Source organism: Wolffia australiana, chromosome 9, assembly GCF_029677425.1.
Source record: "Wolffia australiana isolate 7733 chromosome 9, ASM2967742v1".
Classification (NCBI taxonomy): domain Eukaryota; kingdom Viridiplantae; phylum Streptophyta; class Magnoliopsida; order Alismatales; family Araceae; genus Wolffia; species Wolffia australiana.
The window spans coordinates 1470111-1484525 of NC_135843.1; the positions used below are offsets into that span (position 1 = coordinate 1470111).

The following is a 14415-nucleotide window of genomic DNA, read 5'->3' on the forward strand; positions in this document are numbered from 1 at the left end:
GTTTCTTGGAGTCTTAGGAGGCAATATAGAGGTGTAAAGGCTTCACTACATCTTCAAGAAATTATGGTCATTGTGCAATAGAAGGTCTTAAGGTAAGTCATCTCACCTTACATGGTCTTTCTCCATCATTATAATTAGGCCAGATCTTGTTCAATATCCTTTTGCTTCTCAGTCATTCATCTATTCCAAAAACTGAAACCCAAATCTCCAAAAAATTGTGTATCTTTTCCTTCATCAACGTCCTCATATCATTAGCATCTATTCTCAACATCTTCAATCCTTATTTTTTCATTCTCTTCCCTATCACTATCATAGATATGTGATCCATTGCACAATGACGATGATGTCAGGAAGATGTAGGAAAGCCTCCTCGCTAGTAAATTTTCTCATATCACTTTCTCATATTACAAACAGGATATATTCAAGGTTCAATTAATGGATTAAATTAATCTGAACAGTTTCTTTAGTTTCCACCCCTAAAGTAAATATTTGTTTTCCTTTTGTCTTCTAACTTTACATCATGTTTTTCTATCAGACCTATCTAACTACGCGTTTCAATTACAGAACAAAAAATACAACAATGTTTCATAACATGTTTAAAATCACATGGAATTTTCTAGCCCATTTAAATCAAACCATTTAGTTTTCTCAAATTTATGCACACATGGAACTTGAAAATATTCCTCAGTAATAAAACTGCTTGACATAAAAAGGTCAATAAAGCTTTCTTAAATATGTGCAAAATATGCATTTGTTGATATTCATAAGAAATTCAGAAATATTGAGATAATATAGTCCTAAAAATGTTAGTCTAAGTAATAGGGCACATAAATTCCTAGAATAATTCGTGAAACAGGGGAACATTTATTACGTATCTAGTACCCTCAACTTACCTTATCGGTATTTCTTTAGCAGTGTCTTTTATGTTGTCTTTGAAGTGTAAAAATTTTTGTGTTTCTGTTAGATATTTATGTTTGAAAAAAATTCCAGTAGATCTGTTGTTTTAAGCTTCTGGCATGCCGTAGGGATAGCATGGATCCCAAATCTGGCAGGTGTGATAACTAGAAGATATGTTTCACCCTTTCAACATCGGTTGGCTATTCGGTTCGGTATAATGTCATGTTTAAAGGTTTTAAATTTATACTATTTTTGAAGTAATAGCAGTTTTGATTTAAATATCCCCGTAATATTTATTTTATAAATATCTGCATACAGCAAACAGGTTATAGAATCAGATATATTTTTCTTAAAAATTCATGTATAGATGCTAGTAGAAGATCCCATTTGCTATGATGTTTATAAATAATGATATTATGGAGAGTCGATGTCGATATCTTGGGTGTAGACCTTTAAATGAACTGAATGTGATTTATAATTATAATACTTTTATGTATCACATGAGTGTATAAATCCTAATAGTTATATGGTCAGGAGATGCAAAGCCTTGATAGAAGGTTTTTCACAATATAGTCTTCACCCAAAATTGTTGCAATAAGTTTAAAAAGACCGTACAGACCGTGGGAATCCATCCATATGCCCCCAACAAAAGGCCGTAGTACTATTATCAGGGTGATAGTTATCATCTTATAGTATGGAAAGTACGCAAAAACTAATATGGTCCTTAATAATTTATATTTCATTCCTCACACTCATGAAAATATTTATATTTAATAAAATGATTAGTTATTGGGCTTTATGTCATTTAAAATTTAGGTGACTAATAAGAATAATGGATATTTATCTAAACAAAAACCGAGTTTGAGAGAAGAGAGTAGAGATTAAATTGGTTTTTAAATAAATCAACCTGAGATATATGAATAAAGAATGAGTACATTGACATATGAAATTCTTTAAGATGAACTTATAGTATATTCCCGTGGTCTCACTGGATCTTCATAGATTGATACATTTTTATCTTAGTAGAAATACTTAATATATATATATATATATTACCATTCATTAGCCTTTTCTAATTAGAAGATTTTACTCTGTTTCACTTATATACCATGCTCTACAGCTAAGTTTGTTCACAAATTTTAGCCTGAATTCTCCAAGCATCTGAGAATGACCTATTTTATGTGCATATTCTGATACTATTTTACTTCACCATTTTTTACAGTTTTGGCATTATATGGGAATATGTGTTAGGTTTTCCATGATATGCTGCTACAATGCTAAATACATGGGAACTGTAAATTTCTCCTTACCTCCATAGAACACGTATATTGATGAGATATATGTAATAAAGTGGCCATGACTTATGAGGTTTCGATGTCTGCCTACCTTAGTCAATACTATATGAATATTTTGTCCAATGTAATTTCAAAATACATAGATAATAGTTGTTTTATCATGAACCAAGTGTGTTCCCTAGAATATATTAGGTGAAGTTTGTATGTGATTCTACCAATTCACCAAAAACAAGAGGTGGGCATGTAACGTTAGTATCCATTCAATACAACAAGCCGTCATATTTAAAATTATTTAAAAAGAAAAATAAAATTATTTGAAGAAACTTTATGAAATCATATAACCTTATAAATAAGAACTTAAATGGAAAATTTATAATCCCCATGAAATATGTTTTTATTATTTATTTCCTTAAATGTATTCAACTTAATTTACAGAAAGAAAGAAATAATTTTTTTCAAATTTTTTATAATGAAGATAAAGTGATACAATAGCTTCTGTGACTCCAACATAAAATACCAACATGGGCTTGCATTCGTCAAGTGTCTTTATCTACAACAAAATCTATGGAGTAAGATTATCATATGAAAAAAACAAAAAAAAATTTTAGACCTCTTTGATTCATTACCTTCATAAAAAATGGAATTTGCCAAATATCATACTTAAAGTTAATATTTTGCCAAAAATACCAATATGGAAACCCATAATAAACCCCAAAGCCTAACTTGTGGGTATCAATCATATATATTAAGAATTTTAATGAGAATAACTTTTCTTAATAGGGTAACCAAATGAGGACATTCGATGTTTTTATCAAAATTTGTTTTCGATTTTCTATTAAGAAAACATTACCTATCTTAAACACCAAACGCAAAATAAGTATTGAAAATCCAACCGTTACCCATTTATTTAATAGTCCATGTCAGCAAATAGGAAATATGAAAATTTTTAGTCTCCGTTTTTTGGAAAAAATAGTTTGGAACAATCCTACTTTCTAGCTAACCACTATCTCGCACAGTCTTGAAAATTTTCTGCTGAAGAACTTTAAATCTTTCTGTTTTTTGTCTACCCTCAGTTTTGATGTTATATAATTTTGTTTTATGTCATCATTTCCTAGTGTAATCCCAAATGATTTTTTAATGTCAATCTCTAAGAGTTTTAGATTTGTGAGGTTTATGTAGGCTTAGGCCCTTGTGTGGACGTGATAATATGTATAACCTTTCTGCAAATGAGATTACATATATATCACGAAAACACTTTCCCAATGCCCATTACATTTCAAGAAGCCCCTAAAAGACTACAAAAACTGTCATTCTGATTTCAGGCCATGAGGACCAAACATCCTAAATTTGATGAAACAATAGCTAAGAAGTGGCATAAGGTAGGTCATTCTAAGCCCATCAAGAATTCAAGTATTAAAATTATATTTCTAAAAATGGTTCAGAAGCAATGGAATCAAATATCATTTCAAAACATCTACAGAGAAAACAATTTGAAAAACAAAATTGATATGTTGGATGAAACTAACCACACCCTTTAGAGAACATTAAAAAACAATTTGGAACTAATAGAGGAGCAATAAGAATGTTATTTAAAAAAAAGAAAAATAAAAAATAAAATATAAAGGGGGATAAATTCAGAAAGTATTTTCATTCTGCTGTAAGTGCTCGGTCATAAATAGACTACTATAACATATTCGTATAAACTATAAAAACAACCAAAATACTTTAAATGTGCTATGGCTTTTTACAAGCATGCGCTAACATCACAACCTATACCTAGTGATCCCACACTAAGTTAAGGTATTCCATGTGATATGAATCTGATGGATAATGAAATAATTTGTAGCATGCTGACTACATCAGCAATTTTGTGCACATTCAAATCAATGAATAATGATAGTGCTCCTGGACCGAATGGTTTCACACTGTAAGTTTTTATAATATCTTGAGAAATAATTCAGATAGATATTTATGAGGCAACTCAAACCTTTTTAATCTTCAAATATCTACCAAGATCATTTAAAGCTACATTTCTAGCACTTATCCTTAAGATTAAAAGAAAACTCAATTTCTGATCTTAGTCCAATATGTTATGTCATGTAACATTTCAAATCATTGAAAACCTCTTTAATAATAGATTTCGACGCTTGCTTCAAAAAATAATTTCAGAGGAGAATTTGGTTTTATTGAAGGAAAGTCCATTCATGAAAGTGTTAGTTTAGTTCAATCAATAACCTAATCTATAAATCATATATTCTAGGACATAAAATGATTCTGAAAGTGGATGTGGAAAAATTTTATGATCAAGTGGAATGAACTTTTCTAATTGATGCATGAAAAAAATTGGTTTGCGTGGATGAAGGATTTAGATGATTTGTGTGTGTGGGTAAAATAAGATGTTGTTGGTGCGTGTGGACAGAAGTCTTCCCAATTCTTTCAAGCATCTGGAGGCCTTCAACAGGGAAGATCCTACTTCTCCAGGTTTATTCATTTTATCACACAAAATTATAAGTAAAATATCAAAAAAATATTGTTAATAGAAATGCAGCAACATATTTACCAAACACGGAGCTCCAATTATATCATTCAGTCTATTTTCAGATGATACTAATATCTTCCTAAGAGGGGAAAAACCTCCCTTATGAACAGAGATTAGATATAGGAATATTAACCTATCAGGAGAGGGATTCCACTATCGGGAGTATTACAAAGTATGGGAATTTTCACAAAACAATCCTCGTGGCAATATTTTTGTACCAAGGAAGCAAAACACTAGTAAGCTGGAGTGATTTGGAATAATACTTAGCCTACTAAAATTAGTTATTTTTTCTTTTAAGGTTTTTGAGGAATACATTTCATGTGAATACATCTGTTAAGATTATAGGAATTCATATGGCATCTAAATGTCTCGTTGCCTTAGTAAGCCACAGATTGAGTACCATGAGCATCTATTTTTCAAAGAATAATGGTAGAGCCATAAGAGGAGATGAAGTCTAAAAGCCTGGGAAAATCCAAACATGTCAGATTTCTCACTCTTGCACTGGATTTGCTATTTCCTCTGATGCATATTAAGAAATGAAACTTCCAAAATTGGATAAAAAGAATAGAGGATATTGATCTATCATTCACTCTTTAAAGCGATGGATTAAAACTATTTGATAAAATGAAACCTTTGAAGGTCACTTATAAAAAAGAGATAGCGGGGCAACAAAATTGGAATCTTCCCATTGGTTATATCATTTATATATATTGAGTTAATTTTATATGATGGATGCCACCAATGAACTCCATGTACAAGTTAAAAGTTGATGGGGTATCCAATGTTAACCTAGGGGTTAGTGAGGGGGGTTATATTACATGATTGCAACCATAATGTGATTTTGCCTTTTTCACATTATTATTCTTCAAGAAATAATGGAAGAAGAACGTTGGGCTCTTTTAGATGGCATGAGAGTTTGTGATCAAATGGGGATTGTGTGTTTTATCATTGACACAGATCATACAGCTCTATGACATATGATAACTACATGAGTATATAATCATTGGAAATTACAATTGCGGTGAGACAAGATAAATTGTTATCTCCAACAATTGTATTGCACAAAACATGTGTTTTTTGAAGGAAACTCTAAAGCTGATGCCTTAGCAAATCATGCTATTGGAAAAAATAATATCATTTTTTTCTGCAGTTTATCAGAATTCCCCTCTGCCGCAAGAGGCAAATATCGTATGGACAAGATGGGGATCCCCTACATAAAGTGTACCTAAGTACTTCCTTCTGTTCTTACATTTCCAAGGGATGACTAATATCAAAGATGTATGTGCATTGACAAGCCTAACCAGATCTAGGACATGAACAATTGACATACTAAGGTGCAAATGTTTCATGCACAGTTCATTTTGTGTATGTATGCTGCAAATCATTAATGCATCTTTCCATCACTTCATCTTTAGAAAATATTGCATCTTACAATGATACGATAGGAAAAAGTAAATTTTTCATTTTTGAAATTTAAATGAAGCATCCTGTTGCATTCCATAATATTTTGAACTCTAAAAGAAGTATACGTTCCTGACTAGAGCTACTGATCAAGTATTTGAGAGAATAGAAGCGAGATCAGTAGAGGTTCATAATATACAGTATAAGCTTGCACCCTCAGACTCTTTGATCAGGGCAGTTGAAAGCTTCCGTGGGGGCCAATACATTTGATATGGGGAAATGGATGATCTAACTTCTGACTTATGACTTATGACTGATCGCAATGAATCAAAACAACGGCACCAACAAAAGCCAAAATAACAATGAGAATTCAAATAGCACAATGAATACATCGAAGAAAAAAAATAATTACAGTCAAGCTGATGCACCAACCATCTACTTGAGTCTCAAGCACCAAGATATATAGAATAGATAGATATAGAGAGAAAGACAAATAGAAATGGGAGGGAGGGTGCAGATAGAGACAGAGAGAGGTAGAAAGAGATGGACTCAGATAAATATATATAGTGAGACACAAATATAGATATATATATATATAAAGAAAGAGAGAGAAGGAAAGAAAAAGGCACGAAGAGAAAGACAGAGAGGGAGGGAGATATATAAAGAGAGAGAGAGAGAGATAGAGAAAGTGAAAGATATAGAGAAAGAACAAAGGAGACCGAGAGAGAGAAAGAGATAGAGAAATATACAGAAGCAGACAGAGAGAGATAGAAAGAGAAAGATAGAAAAAAGGAGAGGGAGTCAGAGAGTGATATAGAGAGAAGGGAGGAATAAAGATAGAGGAGGAGAGGGGGAGAAATAAATAAACAGAGAAAGAGGAGGGAGAAAAACACAGAGAGTGATACACATAGAGGGAGGGAGGGAGATAGACACATAGAGAGAGAGATAGAGGAAAGTAGTGTTCGCCCAACCGATATCCGTCCGTCATCCGGTATCGGACAACCAATATCCGATATCTTGGAAAAAATGGGACGGTGTCGGATATCGGATATTGGATATCGGTCGATATCCGTCTAGAAGGGGTTAGACGGATATCGGTATCGGATATAGGGGGTTGAGGACGAATACGATATCGGTTACCAGATATTGGTTTTCCGATATCCGGATTTCGGAGACGGATACCGGATGCCAGATATCGGTTTTCGATATCCGGATATCAGAACGGATATCCGGATATCGGAACTGATATCCGGATATCGGAACCAATTTCGACCAATAAAAATAAACTATGTTTCACATTCCATCTGTTAGTTTTTATCGCATTGTATGGTTTTTGATTTATGATCAATGCCCATTAATATATAGTGTGCAAATTGTTTTTTTCTTCCATATGGGATAACAGGATTCAAAGTTATTGTAAACTCTGAATCCCATTATCCCACATGGAAGATAATAGAAAATTTTCTCTGTATAAATTAAATGAGGCCGATAAATTATTTAATATTAAAATAATGTTTATATCTATTATCGCTATATTTTAAGAGCGTTATATTTATATAATATTTAATTAATAAGTACATCGTCCAAAAAATAGAAACAAAAATTTCTAAACTTTCCATATGGGATAAACAGATTCCGAGTTTAACAGAAAACCCGAATCCTTCAATCCCATATGGAAAAAATCAAAAATCCGCACATGTATATAATAGTTGAGATGTATGACCAAATAGAAAGCTCTTCCGGTTCACCCATGCCCACGTTATCTATGCGAAATGCAGGATATCTGATAAATAAAGTTTATTTTATTATAATTCGATGCGTTATCGGTTTTCGATATCCGCATCTGATATTCGATATCGTCATCTGCCCCGTTGAGATGGAGATGGATGCTGACATTGAGGCGGATATCAGTATCGGATATCGGCACTGTAGCAACCGACATCCGTTACCGATATCCGATATCCGGATATTGAAAAAAATGGATACCGGAAAATGCCATTCCGGTATCCGATACAGCATCTGTCCCGATACCGGCATCCGGTACTGGTATCGGGATGGGCGAACCCTAGAGGAAAGTGGGACAAAGATAAAGAGATAGAATGAGTCATACATAGAAATATATATATCAAAAGAATCAGACACCAGAAAAGAGAGAGAGATATGTAGAAAGAGAAAGACATAGATAGGGACAGAGAAAGACAAAGAGAGAGAGAGCGTCACAGTTAGAAACATAGAAAGAGAAAGATACAAATAGAGTAAGGGACAGAGAGAGTAAAGGACAGAGAGAGACAGAAAGAGAGTCATTATCAGGGACATAGAAACATAAAGATACAGGTAGAGTATGAAGGAGACACAAAGAGAGAGAGAGAGAAAGAGATAGAGAAAGAAATATATATACCGGGAGAAAGAGATGGAGAAAGAAAGATAAATACAGAGAGAGAGAAATAGATAGAGAAAGAAAGATATATACAGAGAGAAAGAGAAAGAGATAGAGAAAGAAAGATATATACAGAGAGAAAGAGAAAGACATAGAGAAAGGGAGAGGGAGTTAGTGAGAGATAGAGAGTACGGAGGGAGACAGATAGAGAGGGAGAGGTGGGAGACAGACACAGATAGAGAGAAAGGGAGGGAGACATATAGAGAGAGATATAGACACAGAGACGGAGGGAGACAGACCCAAAGAGAGAGATAGAGAGAGAGAGATAGAAAGAAATAGATGTAGAGGGAGACAGGGAGATAGACATAAGGAGAGAGATAAATAATATAGAAGTAGATAGTAAGGGAGGAAGACAGACAAAGAGAGAGGAAGAGAGGCCGACACAGATAGAGAGATGTAGAGAGGGAGAGAGATAGAATGAGACAGACCTAGAGAGGGAGGGAGATAGACAGATAGAAAGTGACAGACAAAGGAAGAAGGATTGAAAAAGAGAGACATAGAGAGGAGGGAGACAAAAAGAGACAGATACATAGAGAAAGAGGGAGGGATACAGAGGGAGAGAAAGCGACAGACAAAGGAAGAAGGATTGAAAAAGAGAGCCATAGAGAGGAGGGAGACAAAAAGAGACAGATACATAGAGAAAGAGGGAGGGAGACAGAGGGAGAGAAAGCGACAGACAATGAGAGAGAGATAAAGAGAGAGAAACGGAGAAGAGATAGAAAGAGACGGACAAAGAATAGATGTAGAAAGCAACAGACAGAGAAGAGATATATAAAGTGACAGAAAGAGAATATAAAAAGAGGAGGACAAGGCAGATAGATAGAAATAGACAGGCAGAAAGAGAGAGATAGAAATAGAAAGGCAGAGAGAGAGACATAGAGAGAGAGAGAGAAAGAGAGAGAGAAATAGATAGGCAAAGAGAGAGGGATCGAAATATATATATAGGAGAGAGAGGGAGAGAGATAGAAAGATATAGAGAGATAGAGATATAGAGAGATAAAGAGGGAGAGATATAGAAAGAGACATAGATAGAGAGAGATAGAGAGGGAGAGATAGAAAGATATATCGAGAGAAAGAGAGGGAGAGAGATAGAAAGATTTATATCTATAGAGAGAAATAGAGATAGAAAGATATGTAGAGGGAGAGGGAGAGAGAGATAGAAAGATATATATAGAGAGAGGGAGAGAAATAGAAAGATATGTAGAGAGAGAGGGAGAGAGAGAGATAGAAAGATATATATATAGAGAGAGGGAGAGAGATAGAAAGATATGTAGATAGAAAGAGAGGGAGAGAGAGAGAGAGATAGAAAGATATATATAGAGAGAAGGAGAGAGATAGAAAGATATGCAGAAAGAGAGAGACAGAAAGATAGATATAGAGAGGAGAGAGATAGAAAGATATGCAGAAAGAGAGAGACAGAAAGATATATATAGAGAGAGGGAGAGAGATAGAAAGATATGTAGAGAGAGAGAGGGAGAGAGAGATAGAAAGATATATGTATATTGAGAGAGAGGAGAGAGGGAGATAGAAAGATATATATATAGTGAGAGAGAGGGAGAAAGATAGAAAGATATATATATAGAGGGAGAGAGAGAGATAGAAAGATATAGAGAGAGAGAGAGAGAAAGATATGTAGAGAGAAAGAGAGGGGGAGAGAGAGAGAGAGATAGAAAGATATATATAGAGAGAGAGGGAGAGAGATATAAAGATATGTAGAGAGAGAGGGAGAGAGAGAGATAGAAAGATATATATAGAGAGAGGGAGAGAGATAGAAAGATATGTAGATAGATAGAGAGGGAGAGAGAGATATAAAGATATATATAGAGAGAAGGAGAGAGATGGAAAGATATGCAGAACGAGAGAGACAGAAAGATATATAGAGAGAGAGGGAGAGAGATAGAAAGATATGTAGAGAGAGAGAGGGAGAGAGAGATATAAAGATATATATAGTGAGAGAGAGAGAGAGATAGAAAGATATATATATAGTGAGAGAGAGGGAGAAAAATAGAAAGATAAATATAGAGAGAGAGGGAGAGAGAGAGATAGAAAGATATAGAGAGAGAGAGAGGGAGAGAGAGAGAGATAGAAAGATATATATATATAGAGGGAGAGAGATATATAGATTTGTAGAGAGAGAGATAGAAAGATATATCGATAGAGAGGGAGAGAGATATATAGATTTGTAGAGAGAGAGAGAGGGAGAGAGAGATATAGAAAGATATATATATATAGAGAGAGATAGAAAGATATATAAAGAAAGAGAGAGATAGAAAGAGACAGATAGAGAGAGAGAGGAAGCGAGATGGAGTTGGCGGGTCCGAGACACACATGTCTGAAAGTACGCACAGACAATGCATTCGTCTTCGTCATGGGCTCTTGGCATGCCACCCGCTTCGATCTCTTCATCTCCGACGGTCTGGACGCCTGGATTTGCTTCGGTCCTCTCTCTCTCTCTCTCTCTCTCTCTCTACTTTCTCTCTCTATATCTCTGTACCCATTTTCTCATTATCTCGTTTTACGCAACAATCTCTCTAATTCTATTTTCTGATCAGCGACGGAGAAGGAAATACAGCAAAGATCAGAGCTTTGGGATCAGCCAACTTCAGAGTACATCGCTTTGTCTGAAAGATACTTGGGTTTTCAACAATCCGGCTCAATCTACAGATTTGAAGACGCTGGGATTGGAGAAAAAAGAGTATGAACTCGTCGGAGCTTGATTAACCTGTCAAATAAGCTCACATTTTGCTTTTAGATGCGTTTCTAGTTCTCTAATTTGTGTCTGGAATTCTTTCCTGTTCATTCTAATTATGAGCTTGTTAAGTGCGTAATCTATGAACAATGGGTTTGTTTTGACTTAGAGCCCTTGATCAGGAAAATCGTTCGGCCTAGAATCTAGCGGAATGGTAAATAATTTCAGAAATATTTGGCGAAGCATAAATTTTAATCTTGAGTTACGATTTTCTGCTTTCACTCTTCCATCCTATGTAACATTTTGCCACACCAGGAGTCACAATTTGCTATTTAATATTCTTGATTCTGGTGTAATTCTTGTACACGAATTTCCGGTTTACTACACTTCTATGTATCTAATTTGTGTACAGATTTCTTCCCTATTATTCTAATCATAAAATGGGGAAGTATGCAATTTGTCAACAATGGGTGTGCCCTGTTTGTAAACACCAGATTGGAAAATTACTCCCCCGAGAATAAAAAAATTCCTCAAATATCCGCTAGGTCAGTGAGTCTTTAACCGTTCGATATTTGTTTGTCCTTATATTATGCAATAGATTTCTCAATTTCCGTAATATATGTCAGAAATGTCAATCGAAATTTTTTTGAAGTTGTATGTTACTTCTTTTTTTTTTAAGCTCTCGTGGACGCTTGAGAAAGAGGGTACCAGATTAGAGTGGCGATGGAAATGCAAGTCTTCTCCCAAGAGCATGCAAACAACAGCACAAATTCTAGAGTTTTTGCTTGATTCAAACACACGCCTCAGTGTAAGAAAGTTTTTCTTTAATATGCTGATGTCATTTACTCATGCTGATGTCATTTACTGATGTCATTTCCCTGACACTTTAGAGGCATTTAAGAAAGCGTTGGAAGGATTTCATGGTTAAGGCAGCTAAAATCATTAGGAGCCTCGTTAAGTTCATATCATAGTTTGCAAATTTATTCTTCATTTTTTCTTTTGATGCACCAGTAACTCCGAATTTGTATTTTGGTTGTCAGCTTTTAGGCCTGGCTATGTAACGTCATATTTAAATGCTATTTTTTTTAATAAAAATATTATTTATCTGGCACCAACGGAAACGGTTGAGGTGGCCTGAATTAGAAGATATTTTCTCATCTCATATAGATGCTACCAAATATTAAAGGGATAGCTTGATACTAGCCAACTAGATTCGTATGGTGAAAGGGGAAGAAGCCCTGGAGCTACAACGGAGTGGACGCCCTCGTCAGGATCATGACTCACGAGGAGCTGGACATCATCAAGGAAGCAAAGCTAACCAATTATTCTTGTCTGCCGTTCAACAAATCATGATACTTTGTAATAGGAAGTATAAGGGGGTAAAAACACAAGTTTACGCCTCAAGTTTACTCCTCTTCTTATCTACTGTCCCTCATTTCTGACCTTCTTGCTACAAATTTACACCCCAAGTGAAGTTTTAATGAAGCATATTTCAGTACGTTAGCTTGTTTCTTGATACATCTTCGACACGATATCATAAGTCAAAGAATGGCACAAGTTATTATGTTTCAAGTACTGTATGCCGATAATCCTCTTGTCACTTGCAACTAAGGCAACAGAGGAGGTCGGCCCCCTTTGTCAATTAAACCCATGAATCAGTTTTCTATTTTTTATGTTTTTTTGTTAAATAGCTCCTTTGTTTATATGGAAAAATATGGCGCTTATGGTGATTCTAACTTTTTAGGCAGAAGTTGTCTCTTTGAGACAATCATTTGAGAACATGAAGTCAGAGGCAGAGAAGTGCCTTTTGCAGAGCGAACGGTATTCTAGTGAGAAGCAGGAATTCGAAGATGCAGCATATGCGAAAGTATGCCGAATTCCCTCAGAGTACTCTTCACTGAAAATATTATATTTCTTCTACGCTTTTGTTATTTTTTTTCTATTCCATCTCTCTAGATTTTCTTTTGGGAACTAAATATGAGAAGAATTACATGTAGGGTATCTATCAATTTCAACTGCTTTGAGATAGATGGATAGAACCGCAAGTGAGAAAAGTAAAATAGATTCCCCAATAAACCCGGAGTTCATTTTCTCTTTGGCCCTGTCAAATAGAAATTGCAGCAATTTCCGTTATACTTCATAGTTTAGTGGAACATTTTGAATTAAAATCTTGTCTTTGACTGGTTTCTAACTTATTTATTTGTGGAGAACCATTCTCCTAATGTCCATAATTGTCAACTTCAAATTTTGTCACGAGCTCTCAAAAAATGCCGCAGAATTCAACTTCTAGAGTAAAATGTTTTTTTTTTTGTACTTCTCCCTGCTTACTTGGCCGTTTTTCATGTTCGTTTCTCTATTTTCAGTTTGTGGACGTCTTGAACTCAAAAAAAGCGAAGCTTAGAGAGCTCAGAGACCGCTTATCCAAATATGAGGACGCCGCCAAGGGATCCCAAGTTCAAGAGGATTCTAATGATTCCAATCATAATTCAAGTGATCATGAAACTATAGCGTAACAAAATATTACAGAGTATTTAAATGGAAATGAAGGTAGGGGAGAAAGCACCGACGTCTTATTCAGGTCTGTGGAGAAGATATAGTTTTGGAAGCATTTTGTTTCTACCTCCTAAACACTAATAGACTAACAGGCCCAGAGGCTTAATTAAATAGATCGCTGTGCTATCTGACAGTCTTCCTAGTTATGTTATAAAGCCTACATTTCATAGAGATGGCCTGATGTTTTTGTTACTGGGGATCTTACCAGAGGATGGGCAGCTTGTATAAATACTTTTTTAGTGTTTGGAAAGTCATGCATTTATCACTTACTGACGTCTATGTTTTACTAAAATTCTTCAACGGCTCAGGAATTCATGTTATTCCTGCCTCTTTTGATGCATCTGTATTCAGCTTGTGCAGGAAAGATGAAAGGTTCTGAATTTTTCATGATAAGTTCACATCTACTAGTCCATCCTAAGTTTTTCCTGAGTTTTAAGCCACCTTGTCAGCATCCTGCATAGTTATCCTGGGGCCATTTCTTACAGAACTTCTTAAGTTTTGCTTAACCTGCTAAATTTTTCCTTGGCTCGTTTCTGATTTTGTGGCCAAACCAATAATCAACTAGTATGACCAAGCAATTAAAAAAATATTTTGTAAAACTCAA

General features: G+C 34.8%; 1 protein-coding gene across 1 annotated transcript; it reads left to right on the forward strand.

The window, feature by feature from the left end:
* Nucleotides 1-10838: 10838 nt before the first annotated feature.
* Nucleotides 10839-14076, forward strand: LOC144707638 (DNA repair protein XRCC4-like). Its single transcript, XM_078580850.1, has 5 exons — nt 10839-11007; nt 11122-11264; nt 11938-12066; nt 13003-13125; nt 13622-14076. Exons 1-5 carry the CDS (start codon nt 10872-10874, stop codon nt 13769-13771), a joined length of 681 nt encoding a protein of 226 aa, XP_078436976.1. The 5' UTR covers nt 10839-10871; the 3' UTR covers nt 13772-14076.
* The last annotated feature ends 339 nt before the right edge of the window (nt 14077-14415 follow it).

Bases quoted from the DNA above. Each gene is read 5' to 3' on its own strand.
- LOC144707638 (XM_078580850.1), top strand. From the start codon at position 10,872: ATGGAGTTGGCGGGTCCGAGACACACATGTCTGAAAGTACGCACAGAC. The intron at 12,067-13,002 runs GTAAGAAAGTTT...CTAACTTTTTAG, and splicing joins ATTCAAACACACGCCTCAGT to GCAGAAGTTGTCTCTTTGAG. The intron at 13,126-13,621 runs GTATGCCGAATT...CTCTATTTTCAG, and splicing joins AAGATGCAGCATATGCGAAA to TTTGTGGACGTCTTGAACTC.